At 43.8% G+C, this 22,848-nt stretch overlaps 1 protein-coding gene across 1 annotated transcript in view; it reads right to left on the reverse strand.

The window, feature by feature from the left end:
- The window catches only part of TMEM38B (transmembrane protein 38B), an 81,421-nt gene that overhangs the window by 16,290 nt on the left and 42,283 nt on the right, over window positions 1–22,848 (reverse strand). The window contains exons 2-3 of the mRNA XM_073636159.1: window positions 20,586–20,742; window positions 9,820–10,004 (exon numbers count right to left, since the gene is read on the reverse strand). Of these exons, the coding sequence (XP_073492260.1) occupies window positions 9,820–10,004; window positions 20,586–20,742 (342 nt within the window). The remainder of the gene's footprint in view (window positions 1–9,819; window positions 10,005–20,585; window positions 20,743–22,848) is intronic.

A 22,848-nucleotide genomic window follows, 5' to 3' on the forward strand; every position in this document is an offset into this window, starting at 1 on the left:
GGCAGGAAATCTATCCAGGGGCACTAGGGGATAAGTGCCCAGTCAGGGGTCCAGACCTGGGGAGGCTTGGAAGGTCCAGCCTGCAAGACAGTATAAAAGTGGATCAGGGTGGGAGATGGAACAGGTGGCTGGATGTCTGCCCAGGGGCAACACAGGGCCATGCATGTGGCTGAATTTACCTGGGTCGGGTCCTGGTTACGGGGCGTTGTGGTGGAGACTGGCGTGCAGAGACGAGAGACGCCTGAGAGATGTGAGGTGACTGCTGCATTGTAGTAGTAGTGTGGCCACGCTCGCTCGCAAGCACAGCCAATGGGTGGGAAGGTAGATGTCCCCCGAGCCTGGGGCGCGCGCATCGGTCCCCTTGGAGACCGCGGCCGGAGTGTGTGTAAACCCCCGGGCGCGATGACGTGTGCCGCACGGGGGCGGGAACCGAGACCCGCGCCAAAGGCTCGCGGCGCAGGAGTCGGAAGAAGCCGGGTCGAGATTTTGATCCAAATCTTCCGGTTGTGGGGACGCCGCCCGTGGCAACAGATGTCGCATCAGGCAGCCCCCCTGCACCGAGTGGGGAATAGCCTGGCGCTGTATCCAGGATGGGATGGTCATCCAGGGTATGGAGGAGGGACGAGCTCGGTCAGACAGAGGGTCGGATGTCAGGAGACAGAAAACAGGGGGGCACACAGAGAGAAAAAGGGGGCATAACCGGAACACTGAAAAAAGGGATTCAATAAAAAAGCTGTAAAGGTCAATAAATAAAAGGCATATTGTGAAAAAAGCACATCTTGGCATGTACCGAAGGACGTACATGCATTGTATGCATTATATACATATATGTACAAGTTTAATAAATATACATTATATACAACATGGGGGGGGGGTGGTAAGTAATTGCATCAAAAGGGTCCATGAGGTGCCGCAAGGTCATGGACACATGGGGGAAGGAGGAATCAGGGCCAGTGGAGATTGAACCGGAGGGGGGGCCCTAGGGGGGGGGGGATCTCATCAGGTTCCCACTCAGCGCCCCCTGAGGAAAAACCCTCCAAAAAAGGTCTGAACGATATACAGATGTTCAATTCTGGGGGTTGGGTGGCTCTTAGTCTGAAGATCCATCTCTGCTCAAGCTGTAAAAGTGTCTTATTCACATCCCCTCCACGCATACCAGTGTGTACACGATCGAGGATTATGAAGCAGAGTTTAGGGCAGATGCCCTCATGTACATTTGTGACATGACGGCCCAGTGGTAGGTTGGGGTTGCAGGTTTGCATGGCTGTGATGTGTCTATAGGCCCTGCGCCAAAACTCCTGGATGGTTTTCCCTATGTAGAAGCAAGTACACTCACATGTGAGCAGGTAAACTACTCCACGTGTTTTACAGTTAGGGTAGTGCCTGGGTCTAAAGGGTTCGCCATTGGGCAGAGTGACATTCTTGGAGGTATTGAGGAACCTGCAGTAGTTGCATCCGCCACACGTGAAAGTGCCTTTGTTTTTGCAGGAGTCATGTTTGCCCCCCGCCTTTGAACTCACTACAGACCAGCTGGTCTCGAAGAGATCCAGCCCACCTGTAAGTGAATGCCGGGGTGGTGGGTACAAAAGGGCCAATGGAAGGATCCATGGTAAGCATGTGCCAATATTTGAATACAACTCTCTTAATTGCCACATGTTTAGGTTTAGGTTTAGACTTGAATTTTTGTTTGTCGAGGGATTATACAGTATGTCACTGCGTGTTCTGGCACAAACCCTCTTGTACGCTTTTTTGAGGCAGGTGTTGGAATATCCCCTTACTCGTAGACGTGTTTGTAAGATCTTGGCCTCTTTTGCAAAGATTGCATCATCAGTACAGTTCCTTCTAGTGCGAAGGTATTGGCTGTACGGAATGGAGGCAATAAGTGGCTGAGGGTGAAAGCTGCTGGCATGGAGTATGGAGTTACCTGCAAAGGATTTTCTAAATAGGTTGGTGCTAAGGGATCCGTCACTGTCCTTGTGGATGGTGACATCAAGGAAGGTGATGGACTTCTGGTCCCAAGTCATGGTGAATGACAAGTTAAAGTCATTGTCATTGAGTAATTTTAGGAAGGTAGGCAGTAAGGATGTGGACCCATTCCACACAAGGAGAACATCGTCGATGTAGAGATACCACAGAATGACGTTCTCCATGTATGGAGCGAGGTGCGCAGATTTGTGTATCATGTGTTCCCACTCTCCCAGGTACAGGTTGGCGTACGACGGGGCACATGAGGTCCCCATCACAACGCCCTGCATCTGGAGGTAGTGGGAGCCGTTGAACGTGAAATAGTTGTGCGCGAGGATGAATTCTAGTGCTGCCAGTAGGAACTCACTGGTCTTTTTGTTGTACTGACTGTTGAGGGAGATAGTGTGTCGCACACAGGAGAGGCCCTTGTCATGCGGTATAGAACTGTAGAGGGCCTCCACATCCACTGCCACGAGCGATGACTCGGGATGGATTTAGAGGCCATCGATGTTTTGTAGGAGATGCGGTGTGTCCCGAATGTAATCTCTTCTGCAAGGGAGGTCTTCTGCTCTATGGAGTTGAGCAGATATCCCAGAAAACCAAATGTTCTGAGTGGGACACAGGTTGGATTTTTCGAAGTTTAAAATCCAGCCTAGTGACTTCAGCCATAGTTGAGCTTCTGCCAGGTCTTTTACCAGCTGTACTTCTGAAGGTGCTGTGAATAGTAGGTCCTCTAGATATGGTACTACGGTCAGGTTCTTCAACCTTAGAGGGGCCAGGGCTTCTACTAGGACTTTAGTAAAAATCCTCGGTGACGAGCATAGTCTGAAAGAAAGAGCCCTGCTTTGGAAGTGATACTCCTTCCCCTCCATCTGCACCGCCAACCTCAGGTATCTCTGGGATTCTTCTCGTATGGAAATGTGGAGGTAGGCATCCCTGAGGTCCATGGTCGCCATTAAAGTTCCTGGTTGGAACTGTTTGAGTGAAAATATGGATTCCATGCAGAATTTTTGGTATTGTATCGCTTGGTACAGGGGTTTTAGATTTAATATCAATCAAAACTTCCCGGAAGGTTTTTTGAAAACAAAAACGTGAGAGTAAAAACCATTTCGTTTTTCTTCCTCTGGGACTGGAGTAAGGACTTTCTGGTCTACCATCTCCCCCAGCAACAATGGGAGAGCCCTTGCTATTTTTGGAATCCCTGGGAAGTTTTGTTAATAGAAATCTCTCTGGAGGATGACAATTGAATTCCAGGGAGTAACTCCTTGCGAATGTCTAGAATGAAATGATTGGCTGTCGTCTTCTGCCATTGAGGTAAGAAGGTAGCCAGCCTTCCCCCTACTGGCGTTCTGTTGTCATTGTTTTGAGGCTTGACTAGAAGAGCCAAAGAGGACGTTACTCTTTGGCTTCCCTTTGTGACCCGCCCAGTGCTTTTTTGGGTACTCTTGTCTTCTTGCAGACACTCTCTTCACCCACAAAAAAACCTCTTTTGTGGAGGTTTGTGCTTCTCTACCGGGAAGGCTTTCCTCCTGTCCACCGTTTTTTCTAAGGCTGCGTCCAAGCCTGTTCCGAATAGAAGATCACCGGAAAATTTTTGACGGATTCTGCGAACACATCCGTTATGTAACCGCCTTGAAGAGAACCGATAGGGTTTTCAAAATCTCTTCCCTAGAGGTACCATTTTTGATATGATCCTGAAGTTGTGAGCCAAAAATCAAGATTTCTTGCCACGCAAGTGGTGGCAAGTGCGGGCTTCAGGCTGGCAACACTTGTTTCTCAGGCTCTTAGGATAATGTCGTCCCTCTTGGGCATACCATCTTTTAGATGTCCCATGTCTTCAAAGGCCAATGAGGATTTTTTGGAGACTTTCAATAGTGACGCATCTAATTTAGGGCTTTTATTCCATGCCTCTTGTGGATTGTCACTGAAAAGGAGACCGCTTCTTATGACTAGCTGCAAAGAAGGGCTTCTTTTCTGTGTCTGCCCACTCATTCCTCACGATGTCAGACATCACCTGGTGGACCGGAAATACTTTGGACTTTTTCTTCCTAAGACTTTAGTACATCAGAACATGTTTTGATGGAAGTTCTTTTTCTTCCTCTATTTCCAAAGTCTCATATATGGCCCCAAGTAAGTCTTCTACATCTTCAAGGGACAATTTATACTTGGGCCCTCTTTTTCCTTCTCCCCGTCTTCCTGCTTGAAAACTAACCTGTCGGTGGCCATCTCTCTAACTCTCTTGCTCTTGTGACCCTGAGGCGACTGATCTTGGCGAGGCTATGTTGGAGGTTTTACCTTTGTAATGAATTTTTTAAGATCCTTAAAAAGGTGGCAGCCATGTCATCCCTCACGGATCCAAAAATATGTGTGTACATTGCATCAAACAGTTTTTTAGTCTGTCTATGCACACTTGACATAGCAGTTCTGTGTATCTCAAGGGGACCTTGGTAGCACATTTTGCACACCGCTTCCTGGGAGTGGGCTTTGCCTGCCAAAACATAAAACACAGGGGTCCATGGCAATGAGAAAAAAAAGCATCAGCATTTACTCAGCCATTACAGCAAGCACACCCAGTGACACCTGAACCCCCTGTAGTGAAAAAGTGAAAAACTCCTGCGCTGTCAGCGGAATTCTATACTAAGGGGACACTGCTGCAACACCTAAAAAACTGCTCCAAACAGACAAACCAATAGTGTAGGTAGGGGGGTGGTAGTTGTGCTGTGATAGGAAGGGAATAGGGGGAAGTGGGAGGGGGGACTATACTATGGTGCTTGTGACAAACATGACAGATGACCAGAAAACATGAGTCAAATATGTGAAGAAGGGCTGACAGGTGCAAATGAATGGTAGACTACAAGAAAATAACACTTAGTGCATACAAAAAGTACTGACATCTAGCAACAAAGAATATTTTTAAAGTAAATATCAGCGAGCCGTGCACATGGGTATGTGAAGCAACTTCAAAGGTGCAAAATCCCAAAAATAATCAAATACAATCCCTTAAACCGTGTAAAAATGTTTTTTTTTTTTTGCTAAACAAATTGATAGTATGAAAACCGAATAATAAATATCAACAAAATAAATACATGAATAAAAAAATATATATCAAAATATATTAAATAGTCCCAGTGGTGAATGTTGGTAGCACACCAACACTTGGCAACTTGCAAATATAATCCAAAAATAAAGATAAAATATATATATAAAAATATAATAAAATATTCAAAAAACGTGACAACAGTCCCGCCACCAGATGTGACACTTCTGAATGGAAATCCAAAAAACAATGGTATAAATAAAGGGAGAGGAGTGATCTTCAGTGGGGGCACCTCCGTGTCCACAAGTCCCTTACCTTACAGCTGTAAGGTATACAGCATATATAATGGAAGCCCAGCAGATAGGGGAATCCAAAAGTACAGCGGATGGCGTTGATCAAGATTGCGGTATGTCATATGCAGAAAACAAGACAAACAGCATATCGTATAATTCCGTTTGATGTAGAGGACACAGGAGGGGAGGAAGAGTGGGGGTGGAGGGGAGGAAGAGTGGGGGTGGGGGGAGGGGGTTGCACTCACTTGTGAGCAATGAGCGCAGGCCTCAACCCACGAGCGCCGAGCTCGTATAATCCCAAATGCTGGCTTTGAATCCTCCAAAGTGTCCCTGCACCTCACCGCCCGTCATACAGCGTTAAGATGTGCGGTATAGAAAGCAAAGAACCGCACATAGCGCGATCCCGTATAAAATATACTTTAATGAGTAGGCCAAAGTATCATACACTTACATTTAAAAGACAGCTGGGGGGTAATGTATCCACAAGCGCCGTGCTCGTCACATCCAGCTATTGTGTGGCAACGTCCCGTGCTCCTAACGCACATCTTAACGCTGTATGACGGGCGGTGAGGAGCAGGGACACTTTGGAGGATTCAAAGCCAGCATTTGGGATTATACGAGCTTGGCGCTCGTGGTTGAGGCCTGCGCTCATTGCTCACAAGTGAGTGCAACCCCCCCCCCCCCCTCCCACTCTTCCTCCCCTCCTGTGTCCTCTACTTCAAATGGAATTATACGATATGCTGTTTGTCTTGTTTTCTGCATATGACATACCGCAATCTTGATCAACGCCATCCGCTGTACTTTTGGATTCCCCTATCTGCTGGGCTTCCATTATATATGCTGTATACCTTACAGCTGTAAGGTAAGGGGCTTGTGGACACGGAGGTGCCCCCACTGAAGATCACTCCTCTCCCTTTATTTACACCATTGTTTTTTGGATTTTCATTCAGAAGTGTCACATCTTGTGGCGGGACTGTTGTCACATTTTTTGAATATTTTATTATATTTTTATATATATTTTTTATGTTTATTTTATCTTTATTTTTGGATTATATTTGCAAGTTGCCAAGTGTTGGTGTGCTACCAACATTCACCACTGGGACTATTTAATATATTTTGATATATATTTTTTTATTCATATATTTATTTTTGTTGATACTAATTAATTATTAGTTTTTCATACTATCAATTTGTTTAGCAAAAAAAAAAAAAAATTTTTTTACACGGTTTAAGGGACTGTATTTGATTATTTTTGGGATTTTGCACCTTTGAAATTGCTTCACATACCCATGTGTACGGCTCGCTGATATTTACTTTAAAAATATTCTCTTTGTTGCTAGATGTCAGTACTTTTTGTATGCACTACTAAGTGTTATTTTCTTGTAGTCTACCATTCATTTGCACCTGTCAGCCCTTCTTCACATATTTGACTCATGTTTTCACTCATGTTTGTCACAAGCACCATAGTATAGTCCCCCTCCCCCTTCCCCCTATTCCCTTCCTATCACAGCGCAACTACCACCCCCCTATCTGAACCCCCTGTAGTGCCCCAGCTTGCTAGAGACCACCACCAACTAGCCTGCTGTTCCCTATATGGACAAAAAAAGGTCACCCATCTGTGCTTACCTGTGTCCCACTGGTGCCTGTGTCCCTGGGCAGATGAGATCTCATCTTCCTCCTGCATCCTAGCACTTCCGTGGCGAATTGCTGACTCCTGCAGCCGCCTCTGCACAAAAAACGGCACCAACTGGCCATTCCCACTCTCCGCGCCTTCAACCACTTCCGGACCGCCGCACACCGATGTACGTCCAAACTTTGACGGTGGATATCGTTATGGCAGCAGCTAGCTGCCATAACCCCGGTATCCCCGTTTTCATGCGGCAGCTGGCTTTCTGATAAAAGTGGTCCCTGCGACGGATTTGCCGCAAGATCACTTTTATAGGTGGCAGAGGGGGGGCCCCCTCCCACCGCGATCCGGTGCCCTCCGCCGCTTACCGGAGCCGTCGGTAGCGGCAGAGGCGATCGCGTCCGTCTCCCTTCTGTGCCTGGAGACAAGTGAGGCTAAGATGGCGCCCACTCGTCTCTATGACACGTCAAAACGTCACTTCCGCCCACGCCTCTTAAAAGGCATATTTTTTTCAATGTCATTTTTTTAAATGACTTTTTTTTTACATTTTTTTTTATTGAATTTTAGTGTAAATATGAGATCTGAGGTCTTTTTGACCCCAGATCTCATATTTATGAGGTCCCGTCATGCTTTTTTCTATTACAAGGGATGTTTACATTCCTTGTAATAGGAATAAAAGTGACATTTTTTTTTTTTTTTTTTTTTTTAACAGTGTACAAATAAAATAAAATAATGTAAAATAAATAAAAAAAATTTTAAACCCCCCCCCCGTCCCGATGAGCTCGCGCGCAGAAGCGAACGCATACGCGAGTAGTGTCCGCATATGAAAACGGTGGTCAACCATGTGAGGTATCGCCACAACCGGTAGAGAGATGGCAATAATTCTAGCCCTAGACCTCCTCTGTAACGCAAAGCATGCAACCTGTAGAATTTTTTAAATGTCGCCTATGGAGATTTTTGAGGGTAAAAGTTTGACGCCATTCCACGAGCGGGCGCAATTTTGAAGCGTGACATGTTGGGTATCAATTTACTTGGCGTAACATTATATTTCACAATATAAAAAAAATTGGGCTAACTTTACTGCTGTCTTATTTTTTTATTCAAAAAAGTGAATTTTTTCCAAAAAAAGTGCGCTTATAAGACTGCTGCGCAAATACACTGCAAAAACGACCGCCATTTCATTCTCTAGGGTGTTAGAAAGAAAAAAAACATATGTTTGGGGGTTCTAAGTAATTTTCTAGCAAAAAAACCTGTTTTAAACATGTAAACACCTAAAATCCAAAACGAGGCTGGTCCTTAAGTGGTTAAGGGAGCTGGACCAGCTCCCCTGGCGCATGCCGATGACATCGTCCGCCCCCGGAAGTGAAGTCCCACATCTTCCGGGTCAAACAGCCTCCAGCCGTGGGTACATGCCCCCCCGCCGGAGCCAGTCAAGGTGACGCTGTATCAGTGCCTAGCTCCGCGCCTGGGCTCAGAGAGAGCTGGAATCCGGGACACCTCCTGCCTGCTGCTAAGGAGGGTTGCCATGGCTGCATACCTGACCTCCTCCACGCTAGAACAACGGCTCCAGTAAGGCCCACTGACCCCCTACCATTCAGAGGCTCCATTCCACCTGTTATGGCCGCTGCATCTGCTGGACACCTGTCCTGGTCAGCCCTTGGGAGATATAGCCCCTCGGTTCCTTTAAGCAAAATGTCTCCTCTGGACAGAGCAAACACTGACTGACCAGGGACCTGAGGAACCGCCTTTTAAAGAAATTACTCGCAACGTGTTTCCTGTGTGTGAGGAGGAGCTCCATCTCTCAAGGGCTGCCCTGGAAGACGACTTGGGGAAAATACAGCTTTCAAAGCAATCGTATGATAATCTGATCATTACTACACAGCTTTCCTCCGAAATTTTCCAAAGGGACAAACCTGAAAATTTTTCTCATACAATACCAGATCGTATGATTTTTTTTTTTTTTTTTAATCAGTACAGTTTGTCCGAAAATACAATACAAATACATTACAACACATGACATCACTTACAAGATTTTTATTCTGTCGTACAAGAATTTTTGTACTTTAGTAAAAACTCTTCATTTTCGATCCAATGTAAAAAAAAAAAAAATCCCATCGTGTTTACTAGGCTTTAGACCAATTTTGATACAGGGTCAGAAAATCCGATATGTCTGGGAAAGCGAGTGGCAGGCGAGTACCCACCTTTGACAGTTAACGTATTACTGGAGTGCTGGACAGTTGAACATTGGGAGCACTCAAGCACTGGTAGGCATTCAAACTACATTCTCCAGATTTACCTTGCAGCCATATATAGTGTTCCCCTCCCTACTTTGTCCTTGTGACCAACATTACTAGCAGAGAGCAATAAAAACATGACAGATTCTAAACAAATATCCCCCCACCCCACAAATGTGATGTTACGTTTGAAGTAAGCATATTGTAAGTGATATTCGATAATAAACCATCTAGCATTTTAATTTATGTATTGCTTGAAGCTGAAAACAAGGTTTTTTTCTGCTCAATTTCATATAAATCTGCTTTTAATTACTAGGGTAAAACCTTGGCCATTACGGAAAATATTAGCCTTAAACAGATTTCATAAATATTTCCTGTCATACCTCAGGTGTTTTTGTACTGCCAGAAAAATGTACTGGTATTTAATAAGAGAAAAAAAAAAAAAAAAAAAAAAAAAACACTATTCTGAGATTTGCAATTTCCTTGTTGCTGTAACGGCTTCCTCCTTCCAAAAAGAATGCCACTGCATAGATATAAGATGTTGAATTTTCTTCATTGTCACAACTCTGAGTTGTGCTGACATGATGTAGTTAAAGCTTGGTTTTGTTTTATCCTTCCTTTACACTAAATTTATTTCAATTTGCATCAAAAATGTCACATTACCTTTAGCCCAGCCATTTGCAATCATGACAAGCCAGGCATCTTTGAAACGGCTATCTGCCTGTGTGACTCCAGATAAGATCTTCCAAGTTCTGGTCACTTCCTTCATTGCAGCAGCAATAACGCGAAGAGGTAGGAAGCAAAAAAATCTGTAGACCAGGTCATGTGGAAAGTAATATACCATATACCTGAAATTGCAAAAAAAGAAAAAAGTGGAATTTTGACATACCTTTAAATTCTGTAACTTGGAGTACAGTACATGACACAGGAATTGACTCACGGTTATATGCTGCTACCGTCAGGTGACTGGACAATGGCTGGATTTGCCCCATAGTGTCCCTATATAACCCTGCCCACTCTGAGGTTCCATTTTTGTCAGCTAGCAACACAGATCAAAAAGAGAGGGGAGGGATCTGTGTCCTGTACTGTACTCTAAGATACAGAATTTACAGGTATGTCAAACTTCCTCTTATGGTACAGTACAGAACACGGAAATGGATTCATAGACCATGGGACGTCCCCAAGCAAAAAGCAAGGGGTGGGCAACAACATGGCTAAACAGCTGAAACAGGCCCATAGGAAGAGAACAAGAAGGCCAGTGGGCCTCAAAAACTTTTACCTTGAGAAACACTTTCCTGCAGAAGCAGCAGCAGAGACTAAACAGCCACCTAGCCACCAAAACTTGGTTTTGGAAGCATCCGGTGAAGAATGTGGTGTAGTAGAAGGTTGCAGAAGTGCAAGGTATCAAGATATAGGGAAACAGTGTATAGAAAGTAGACCAGGATCTACAGAGTTCTAAATAAAATGTCAAAAGTATGGTCGGGTCAAGGTACTGTATATAGAATGAGGTAAAAATAACAAACTCATTAATCAATGAGCGGTTTTCCCAAAGATTACCAAGCAGAAGAAACATCTTGTGCTAAAATTTGGACGTAAAGGGGGGCATTCAACATAAGGATTGAAAGTGCCAACTTAGAGAATAGCTGAGTGGTAAGGATATTTGCAAATTGCTCGTCCAGGCTTTCATACATCTATAGGATAATGCGGATAGCTGAGCACAGAAAGCATGGATCAAAACGGCTGTGGACTATTAGGTGGAGAAACCCTGGAAACAGGGGTAAACTGTTTTTGATACAATATGGTAATATACCCCCTATCAAAGTCAAAACATAGGCAGAGGAAGACAGATTAAACACCTTAACCATTTGCTGACCACGTTTTAGCTGAATGACAGCTACAGTGCAGATGGCTAGTGCTGGGAGGCTGCCATGACAACCTCATGTGATCGCACCCACTGCGAGGCGTGGGCAGCGCACACTGTGATCACAGTTTTACCTGGACACTGGTGATCACAGATTGAGGTAAAGAGCCAATCAGCAGCTTTTTACCACATGATCAGTCTTGTCCGATCACAGCTGATCTGAAATGTAAATAGAAGCCGGTTATCGGCACTCCTTTCCTCACACTGTCAGCGCGAGAAAGAAGAGAGCCGATAACTGGCTTCTGTAAAGGGGACACGTACACTGATAATCAGGGCACTGAACATCAGTGTCCTTATCAGTGCAGTCCCAACAGTGCCCACCAGTGCTACCAATCTGTGCCCCCTCATGAGTGCCGCGTATCAGTACAGCCTACCAGTGCCCATCAATGTCGCCTGATCAGTGCAGCTTCATCAGCGCACATCAATGAAGGAGGAAAAGTACTTGTTTGCAAAATTTTGTAACAAACTATGAAAAAGTTTTGTGGTTTTTCTTCACAATTTTCAGTCTTGATTCATTTATTTAGCTAAAAATAAAAAACCCGGTGGTGATTAAATACCACCAAAAGAAGTTTCATTTGTGTGAAAAAAATTGATAAAAATTGAGTTTGGGTGCAGTATTGCATGACTGCGCAATTGTCAATGTGTAACAGTGCTGAAAGCTGAAAAACGGCCTGGGCAGGAACGGGGTAAAAGTGCCCAGTAGGCAAGGTGTTGGAGCTTAGGACAAGGCTTGAGGGTTAAGCAAGGAAGATGAATTAATGGCAAGACAGGTTAGTTGGTTTCCACATTGTGCAAGTCATCTCTTCAAGTAGAGTTGATTAGGAACTAGATGCCCAATAGAAAAGAACTACTCTGTGGTGTCTTTAGAAGAATCCACATAAGAGCAAAAACCATCTCAAAAGGTGATGCCTTGAAAAAAAGTCTTAAAAGTTTTTTTTCTAAAGAATCAGGCATAGACAAATTGTCATGCTGAAGAGGGTGTCTGAAGACATGATAGTACTTAGACAATAAACTGTAAGGGAAAAAAATGCTTCTAAAGGAATGTAGGCACAGCCTTTGGGGAGTATGGAAAACATCAGGCGTCAGGTATTGGATGAGCAATTTCAGGCGCTTGGAGGCCTATAGCCACAAACTCACGGTTATCCGAGGGGTTGGGGACAATGCCATCAACATTAGTATGAAAAGATTTGCAGGAAAAAGTGGGCAGGCAGAAATTACCCAGCAAAAGGCCTATGGTAGAGGAGAGGAATTTCTTAGGCATCAGATATTCTGAAGCAGATGTACAGGAGTCTCTACAAGTCTAACCATAGGTTTGACAAATGGCTGTGTCAGGTGAAAACCTAGTAGAAGCCTGACTACCAAAATATTCATACCAGTGCATCTAATGCAATGTGGTATGTAAACTTTTAAAGGACAGGAGCTCCTATGTAGGAGTTGGTAAGCTCTGACATCCTTTCCCAAGTAGGAAAAGACCAACACCCACTGTAACCATAAAGCTGGGTTCACACTGGTGCACTGTGTGAGATCGCATGTGATTCACACCGCACTGCAAATCACATGCAAGGTCTGTGCGATGCGATTTCAGCCATACAGATTGTATGGCTAAATTTGCACAACATTCGAATCAAAATCATGCAGGACCCTTTTTTTGGCCTGCACCAGAATCAGATCGTATGGGTGCTCACACCCATGCGATCCGATTCATGTGCAAACTGGCAGTTCACACTACAATATGCGAACCGATCGGAGGGTATCATTAACTATGTATTGACACCCACAGCGGTTCGTATAAGGCAGTGTGAACTGCCTTGCGAGTCAGGCGCGATGCGGGAACCCGCAGTGGATTTGCAGCGTTCCCGCATCACACCTATGTGACCCGAGCCTAAGTGAGAATGGGGTTAAGGAAACAGAACTAGAGACGCAAGGAAAGCAATTAGATATAATTGAAATCTCCCAAGGAGGAGTCATGGTTACCCAGATGCTAAGTTCCAAGTTGCATGGAAAACGATCATCTTGCGTTATCAGAAAATGGCAGGCAGTTATGAACATTATAATTAGTGGGACAATACAGCTTGGATAAAATACTAAGAGTGCAAGTCTCCCTGCACTTGTGCCCACTGAACCTCTTGTGTACACAGCAGCTCCTATATGTCTTGTTGTGTTTATTACAATGCCATTAAGACATGTAAGCCATGTAAAAAAAGGTACAGGAAAACCCTTTACTTTTGTCTTACCTTGTGCATGTCGCTGGTCCCAGAGGGATCTTTAGGGTCTGTGTGCCATAGGGATGGACCACAGCCTTGAACCTGTATGACACCCTGTGCCAAGGTGAGCGTTAAATGCAGGATCCAGTGACAAAAGCAAACATCAAAGGGTATGATCGAGGGTCACTGATCCAGAAACTGCTAATGTGTAAATACAGTAACTAGTCAGATCTTGATAGGAGTGTCAATTGAAAGAGGAAGTTAAATCTGATGGAAAAAAATTGTAAGGGAAAAAAAGTCTATAAAATGAAGGCATCTAACAAGTAAAAAAACTAGCAAAAAACTGGAGCCTCACAGAATGGTTGGGGTTAATTGGGTACACTAAGGGAAGGACCCAGCACCGTTTTTGCCAGTGTTCAGTCAACTGAAGCTAGTGGTATATAACTAATGGGCAACATAATATATAATAAGTTCAGATATTCCCAACTTGAAACTTACAACAAAAGATTCTTTGCATACTTCAGAAATCCTTGAAGGGAAATGAGCCTGGCTGTAACATGTTCTTCCCTTATTTCCTAAACCAATTTAGGCTCCTTGGAATTCTTTGACTTTCACACATTGTAAACCCATACCATTTGGAAATGTGATACCTGTACATGACAAATACCGTATAACATATCCACAGGCACGAGATTAAAAATATTTAACTCCACATATGGTTTAGTTCCAAATGACTTTTTTTTTTTTTTTTTTTAACAAAATAACCATTATATGAATGATTCCCTGGGCACTCTGAAGCTGGCCATATACTAATAAAAATTTTGTTAAAAATGTTTCATTTTAAGAACATTGGATTTTCTAATGTTAGGCCCCTTTCACACCAGTTGACCGATCAGGTCAGCCTGTCCTTTTTTTTCGGCGGACCTGATCGGATCACTCATTGTTCTCTATGGAGAGACGGATGTCAGCGGACATGTGTCCGCTGGCACCTGGTCTGGTCCGTTAAAAACCAGACAGATTGGGTTCCACATCTGTCCGGATAACAGTCAGATGGAATCGGACAAATAGTCAGTTTCCATCCGAACGCCCTATAGAGAACAGCAGGCTGTGTCCGTGCCCACTCTGCTTAGCGGAGCAGACTCAGACCTGTCATCCGCTTGCTTAGTGGGGATCAGCAGAGAGATCCCCTGCTGAGCAGGCTGATCAGCTTGACGGATTCTGCTCTGTCTGAAAGGGGCCTTAGAGGGGTCAAACTGATGTTCATTTTCAACTACAGCAATGGGAAGATTCAAAGAAGCAGGATGGAAATTTTTCCTCGAGTGAACAAATTTCTATTAGTGAATGTGGTTTTCATTCGAGAAATTGCATTGATTCCAAAAGCAAATGTTAAGAGCAATCGAAATTTAGTACTTTTGAACAACATTCATCAGGTCATTCAAAAATATTGAAGATCTAATATTTTAGTATCCTTTAGGACAGGGATATGCAATTAGCGGACCTCCAGCTGTTGCAGAACTACAATTCCCATTCGGCATAGCAAGACTCTGACAGCCAAAAGCATGACACTAAAGGCAGAGGCATGATGGGACTTGTAGTTTTGCAACAGCTGGAGGTCCGCTAATTGCATATCCCTGCTTTAGGAGTTTCCGGAGGATTAATATTCATAGTCAGACTGACTTAAAAACGAAGTGTGAGTTTGTCACACAGTCATCATAAATACAATGTAAAAAGTATAGCGGTTCAGTTCAGTGTAGGCAGGGCAGCCAGCAGAAATTGTGGGGCCCCTTAGACAGCTTTAGGCCTGGGCCCCCCCAGGCCTGACCGCCAACATTCCCCAGGGCTGGCCCACTGGCCGTCCCACCGAATCCGCCCACTGGCCATCCCATCAAGTCCTTCCTTAAACACACCTTTTAATTTTAACACTTACAACGTCATATATGAAAATGAATAGTGTATTATAAGTCATCAGTCCTTTCATATTTATATTTTGCCCAAAAGAGATATCCCAAACCAGCAGCGGTACGCTCGCAGCCCCCCTCACACTCGTAAGCCAGCAGCCCCGATTCACACTTGTAAGCTCGCAGCCTCTCTTCACATATGTTCTCTCTCAACCCCCTCACACTTGTATGTTCTCAGGCCCCCTCACACCTGGACGCTCTCAGCCCCACACACACACCTGGACGCTCTCAGCCCCCCACACACACACACCTGGACGCTCTCAGCCCCCCACACACACCTGGACGCTCTCAGCCCCCCACACACACCTGGACGCTCTCAGCCCCCCACACACACACACCTGGACGCTCTCAGCCCCCCACACACACCTGGACGCTCTCAGCCCCCCACACACACCTGGACGCTCTCAGCCCCCCCAACACCTGGACGCTCTCAGCCCCCCCAACACCTGGACGCTCTCAGCCCCCCTAACACCTGTACGCTCTCAGCCCCCCTAACACCTGTACGCACTCAGCCCCCCTAACACCTAAGAAGGGGGAATGGGGTAAAATTACCCCAGGGACTTTGAAATACTAACGTAAATGGAGTAAAGGAAAAGTGTATGCAAAGTCTAACCGTACAAAAAATCTTTTATTTAATCTATTTAATACATATTATGAAAAATTTAAAAACCAAGTCTCTCAATATTAAAGGTCCAATTTAACAAAGGCAGTGAGAAAAAAAAACACTTAGTAGATACCACTCGACATGTTTCGCTCATTTGTGAGCTTCATCAGGAGTTCTGGTAAATATGTGGTATACAAGCCAATTAGCCAATTAGTAAATGAAGATAAGAAAACATTTGTTGTAGATTAATGAACGGGATGAATAGCATTCACAGAATTGGATAGGTCTCCTTTGTCCAGATCTCCCACAATAATGGTCACAGAGGGGCTACATGTGAATATATCCTGGCTTAAAGAGGAGTTCCACCCAGGGGGTCCAGTAAAAAAAAAAAAAAAAATTAAAAGTCAGCAGCTACAAATTCTGCAGCTGCTGACTTTTAATTGGACACTTACCTGTCCCAGGGTCCAGCGATGCGGGGGATCGAAGCCCCGCTCGTCTCCCCCTCCGTTCAGCGGTGCCAGCATTGCAACTCTGGGGGCGCCTGGCTGTGGCTTCACAGCCTGGCACCCACTGCGCATGCACGAGCGGCGCCGCGCGCCGTGATTGGCCGCTCAGTCACCTGGGACCTGTAATGGGTCCCAGATGATTGACAGGAGGGAGGGAGCAGAGCGGAGCCCTTGATGTGCCGAGGGGGAAGTGATGTCACCAGGCCAGGCACTGGAAGGGGCAGACTACGAGGGACCCCCTAGCAACAGGCATTTAGAGGTAAGTTTTAAAAAAAAAAAAAATATCCAAATTTTTTTGGGGGGTTTTTTAGGATTTTTCATGTATTTTTGTTTTTTTGGGTGGAACCCCACTTTAAGTTGAATCAAAGGTAGATTGTTGGGGGCTATTAAAGCCTTGTTACAAAAATCAATGATGCAGCCACTTAAGAGTCTCCGTAAGGTGACACTCAATACTGACCAGTAGTTGGCAATTCATAAACAGGAGATCAAGGATAGTAAAATATAAGTATCCTGGATCAGCATGTGGACGGGCATACAGTGAAGGGGAGAGAGAGACACAGCCTCCCCTTCCAACAGAGAGGCCACCGGTAAAACAAAAAGAGGTTGATTTACTAAAACTGGAGAGTGCAAAAGCTGGTGCAGCTGTGCATGGTAGCCAATTAGCTTCTAACTTCAGCTTGTTAAATTAAAAGGATAAAGTTCATCTTTTAACAAAAAATAATAAAACACACCATTTTTTTTGCAGGTAAAAACAAAATGTGCATTTTTTATTATAATACAGGATTTATATAGCGCAGTTTACGTAACTCTTTTACTCATTTATGCTTTTTGTTTTTAGGAGCCTGGAAAGTATTACTAAATAGCAATCGGCAGATCACTGATGCCATGCACGTCTCCTGCATACTAGTCAGCGTAAGTGGTCTGCCTGTACATCGTATGGGGAGGCAGTTTTACACTGACAGGAAGAATCAATGAACTACCAAAGTGCTCAACAGCACCATGGTAGTCCATTCAGAACTACAAGCCGCCAGCTGTAAAGGATGTCAGTACTTGTAGTTCATCGATTCACAGGGATCTGTGAATCAATGACATGCAGTTTGGATGGATCCCTGGCTCACTACCACAAGGAGGGGGAAGGGATCGGGGGGCAGGAGTCGTCTGATGCTGAACATGTTACATGTTACACCCTAAATATAGGTATACCATGTAATGTGTTCAGCAAGGTGAACTTATCTTTTAAGCTTTGACACAAAAAAATAAAAAAACAGAGCTGCACCAGATTTTGCACTCTTCAGTTTTAGTAAATTAAACCCAAAGCATTGTCATTTTTTTCCACTTGAAATTTGTTTTATTGAGTAGCACGGTCATTTTTATTTTTAAAGTACAAATGTTACAATTTTTAAAGTACAAATGTACACAAGATACAGACAAATAAATGAGATGGGATAGCTGAGAAAGACAGATATATGAAATGAGATAGCTGAGAAAGACAAAATATATTATATGGAGATAACTAAGACAAACAGACAAATATATAAGATGAGATACCAGTGACACATAGGCTGTAAAACAGCTAGATAAAATATATGAGAAGCGATTGAATACTTCAGAAACATAGATCCAAGTTCTGAGACAGATGGATTAAACACAGACAGAGTCTTGTGAATGTCATTTTTTTTTTGCATCTCTAATTTTCTGCTACACTTAGGATACATATGCTATAATAACATGACGCCAGCAGATGGCACTAAAGTTATACAACTTTATCCATAAAATGGGCTGTGATTTTCAAGCAAATTGTTTGTAATTTAATACTCGAGCTTCACAATGTCAAAAAAAACTGTCAGCTTTCAAATGTAGTTAGCTATACTGTACATGTATCAACTGAAAGATATGTCTCTGGATGTGCAGCAACCAGTTCCACATTCTGACAGTTTGTTGTTCCCCACAACAACCTAAATTGACTGTAAATTAAGCAAAAGTACACTTCAGCAGATACACAATATGCTAGGTCCTTTTAAATGCAGTCTACAGTTTTGGTTGAAAACATTTCATTTTGTCCAACAGATGAATGCTACTTTGCAAATGAGTGTCATGCAAGGTGACATTTAAAAAAAAAAGAGATTAAACTCTGAAACAGTGGCGTCGCTAGGGGGGGTGCGCACCGACACAAGGAGCCGACTGAGCCGAGCCACTCTGATGCCCCCAGAAAGGCGACACAGCTTCCGCCACAAGCAGTTGAGAAGCGCTCAATCTTTAAACAAAACTGTGACACGCTGCATCCGATCAAAGCCTGAATGGGGAGGAGAGACAAAGGGAATCTATTGCCGCTTGGAGCTAAGACACCAGCCACCGTCAAAGTCCCGCCTCCATGATCGGCTCCTATGATGGACACCACACTGGTCCAATGTTGGGAAATTGGACCAGTGTAACGTCTATCATAAGAGATGATCCAGGAGGCGGGACTTTAACAGCAGTTGACGTCTTAGCGCCAAGCGGCAATAGATTCCCTCTCCGTCTGCAATGTCCTGTCCAGCTCTCCTCCCCATTCAGGCTGTGATCGGATGCAGTGTGTTACAGTTTTGTTTAAAGACCGATCGCTTCTCCTTTTGGGAGCGCCTTATAGTTTTAATTTTAAATCAGATTTTTATAGGCTCTTTTTGAACTGGATTCTTAGTTTCTTTTTCATAGCTTGAGGGCCCATTCATACTATGAATTGCAAGGGAACATGCTGTGTGTTCCTGGGCAAATCACATGTGATCCGAGTGCAGTGCGATTTCAGCTCATCCATTTCAAATGGGCTGAAATCACATCACAACGCACCACACCAAAGGTAGCGCATGCACTACAACTGGATTGCATTGTACCTCTGTATCATGCGATTCGGTTGGGGCAAACACACTGCAGTTGCATTGGCACCCACTGCAGATCACAAAAGCAGTGCATTTGGAATGTAAAATATGTTTCCTGCAAAGGGTGAAATGTGAACAGGCCCTGAGAGAGTTCCCTGCGCCATTATCCTGGGCTGCATAAGATTGCTTCACAGTTTTAGGGTTTTTCACACAAGAATGTGGTAAGGGAAAGCCACATTCCCGTGCAGTTTCCTACACCGCATTCCAGTTGCGCTGGAATGTTAACAACATTCCAAAATGCAAATGACTTAACAACACCCCAAAATGCAAAAATTATTGGGGGGGGGGGGGTTGCACCATGTTTTACTGCACCAGGTGACCCCAACCCTAGTGACAGCACTGATGAAGGTGGCCAAAATAGCAGAGACAGGGTTTTGTTTCAACATGTCAGAGACCAGTGAGCAGCACAGCAGTGACATCACCAAATTGCACTTTAAATCTCCTGACTGATTAGCAGTCAGACAGCAGTGCCTTAGATCTCACAGTGCAGACATACAGCTATAAGTTTATAGGCACAAGAGTACCTAAGCACACTCCTAACACGAAGTGCATTGCTATTTTTCAGGTGAAATTAAAGACAAAGGGTAGATTTTTCAGGATACTACTCAGGAACAATTACCATTTCTTAATGTCCCCTAAAACATAGCAAATCTTCACTTTAAGTAAAGTACACACATTATTTTAGAGCCCCCAAACACACACCACATACAAACCCAAAACACATGCGCCGAATGTGTATGAAAACGACAAATGTGTCACACATGTTAAAGTATTGCCTTGCATGCTGGAGTGAGAGCAACAATTCTAGAGTCATTATTTACTGGCAACTCTGAACCGATGAGCTGTGAAGGCTTTTAAAGTGTTGCTTATGGACAATTTTGGTCACTGCAATTTTTTCACCATTTTGCAGGCGCGTAGATTAGGTAATTACATTGAAATTGTGCGTACTAAAATTTATTTGAGCTTATTTTTTACTGAAAATTATAGATTTTAAAAACAGCAGCAAAAAGATTGTGCGACATAAAAAGCTGCAACTGCCACTAGTTTAATCCATAGGGTCTCTGCATTCATAAAATATATAATGGTTTGGTGTTAAGTAATTTTCACTTCTACAAATGTGTAAAAACAAATTTTAACAAAAAAAAAAAAAAAAAAAAAAAAATAATAATATTACTTGTTTCTGACGTAACAGTTTCTAGGGGAGGCAGTTTAGATTTTTTTTTTTTTAATATATAAGTACCGTACATGGATTAAGTTTTGTAAATGCTTGTTGAATGCAAAAAACAGTTACTGAGAAATAAATACATGTAATAGTGGAACTTACCAAACCACAGAAGCAAAAATTATGTTTGTGGTGTTCGACAAGATTGCTAGAGGAGGTTCTGCTAGCATTAAAGATGATAAGAGTCCCCCACCAAAGCAGCAAAGCATTGCACTGAACCAAGATGCCATAGGACTTCGCGATGCCACATCAATAGCACCTACAATAAAAAAAAAAGTTAAGAAGAATTTTAAGGAGTTTCTGAAACCTCAAAAAAAGAGGAAGAATATAAAAACGTAGGCATTACTTCTGCCTAGGCAGAATGCATGTTTGAGACCATCGTAGGCTAACCATTGCCAATGAATGCAGCCTGCTCAATGCCTAATGGTGAGGGTGCAGATGGGCACTGGTCAGGCTGCATTGATGGACTGTGTCCCTTAATTTGCTTCAAAGTCCATTATTTAAAATGTAAGTTTTCCTGAAACTACCCTCTTATGCCGCATACACATAAGCGGATTTTCCGTGGGAAAAAAATTGGATGGTTTTTCCAACGGAATTCCACTCAAGCTTGCCTTGCATACACACGGTCACACAAAAGTTCTCTGAACTTTCGACCATCAAGAATACGGTGATGTACAACACTACGACAAGCCAAGGAAATGAAGTTCAATGCTTTCGAGCATGCGTAGGAATTTTGCGCGTAGGAATTTGTACAGACGATCACATTTTCGGATAGGAACTTTTTCCGACCGAAAAAATTGAGAACCTGCTCTCAATCTTTTGCTGGCGGGAATTCCAAAAAACTCTGAGGATCTGAAAGAAAGAACTGTTGCTCTACATAAAGATGGCCTAGGCTATAAGAAGATTTCCAAGACCCTGCAACTGAGCTGCAGCACGGTGGCCAAGACCATAAAGCGGTTTAACAGGACATGTTCCACTCAGAACAGGTCTTGCTATGGTCGACCAAAGAAGTTGAGTGCAAGTACTCCGTGTCATATCCACAGGTTGTCTTTGGTTAATAGACGTATGATTGCTGCCAGCATTGCTGCAGAGTTTGAAGGGGAGTGAGGTCAGCCTGTCAGTGCTCAGACCATATGCCGCACACTGCATCAAATTGGTCTACATGGTTGTCATCCCAGAAGGAAGCCTCTTCTAAAGGCGATTCACAAAAAAGCCCGCAAACAGTTTGCTGAAGACAAGCAGACTAAGGAAATGGATTACTGGAACGGTGTCCTGTGGTCTGATGAGACCAAGATAAACTTATTTGGTTCAGATGGTGTCAAGCGTGTGTGGCGGCAACCAGGTGAGGAGTACAAAGACAAGTGTGTCTTGCCTACAGTCAAGCATGGTGGTGGGAGTGTCATGGTCTGGGGCTGCATGAGTGCTGCCGGCACTGGGGAGCTACAGTTCATTGAGGGAACCATAAATGCCAATATGTACTGTGACATAATGAAGCAGAGCATGCTCCCCTCCCTTCGGAGACTGGGCCACAGGGCAGTATTCCAATATGATAATGACCCCAAACACACCTCCAAGATGACCACAGCCTTGCTAAAGAAGCTGAGGGTAAAGATGATGGACTGGCCAAACATGTCTCCAGACTTAAACCCTATTGAGCATTTGTGGGGCATCCTCAAACAGAAGGTGGAGAAGCGCAAGATCTCTAACATCCACCAGCTCCGTGATGTCGTCATGAAGGCGTGGAAGAGGACTCCAGTGGCAACCTGTGAACATTTTCACTTAGGGGTGTACTCACTTTTGTTGCCAGCAGTTTAGACATTAATGGCTGTGTGTGGAGTTATTTTGAGGGGACAGCAAATTTACACTGTTATACAAGCTGTACACTCACTACTTTACATTGTAGCAAAGTGTTATCACATGAAAAGATATAATAAAATATTTACAAAAATGTGAGGGGTGTACTCACTTTTGGGAGATACTGAAATTATGTAAATTATATATATTAATATTGGGGGGGGGGGGGGCACAGCATCAAACACAGTAAGGCTGGCCATCCACAATACAATTTTATTGTTCAACTTTCCTTTAGATTTACCATAACCATATAATATGAGGTCAAATCTAAACCCTTTTAAATTTGTATGCAACCAGGCACTACATTACAGTTGTAGGTAAAACTAAAGGAAATTGAATAAGAAAATTGTATGGTGTATGGCCAGCCTTAGTTATTATATATTTGGGGGGTGGGCACAGCATCAAACACAGTTAGTGTTATGGAATTGTGTGTGTACACACACACACACACACACACACACACACACACACACACACACACACACACAGTAAATATACAGATACTGCTCTG

This window comes from Aquarana catesbeiana, linkage group LG01, assembly GCF_042186555.1.
Source record: "Aquarana catesbeiana isolate 2022-GZ linkage group LG01, ASM4218655v1, whole genome shotgun sequence".
Taxonomy (NCBI): Eukaryota; Metazoa; Chordata; class Amphibia; order Anura; family Ranidae; genus Aquarana; species Aquarana catesbeiana.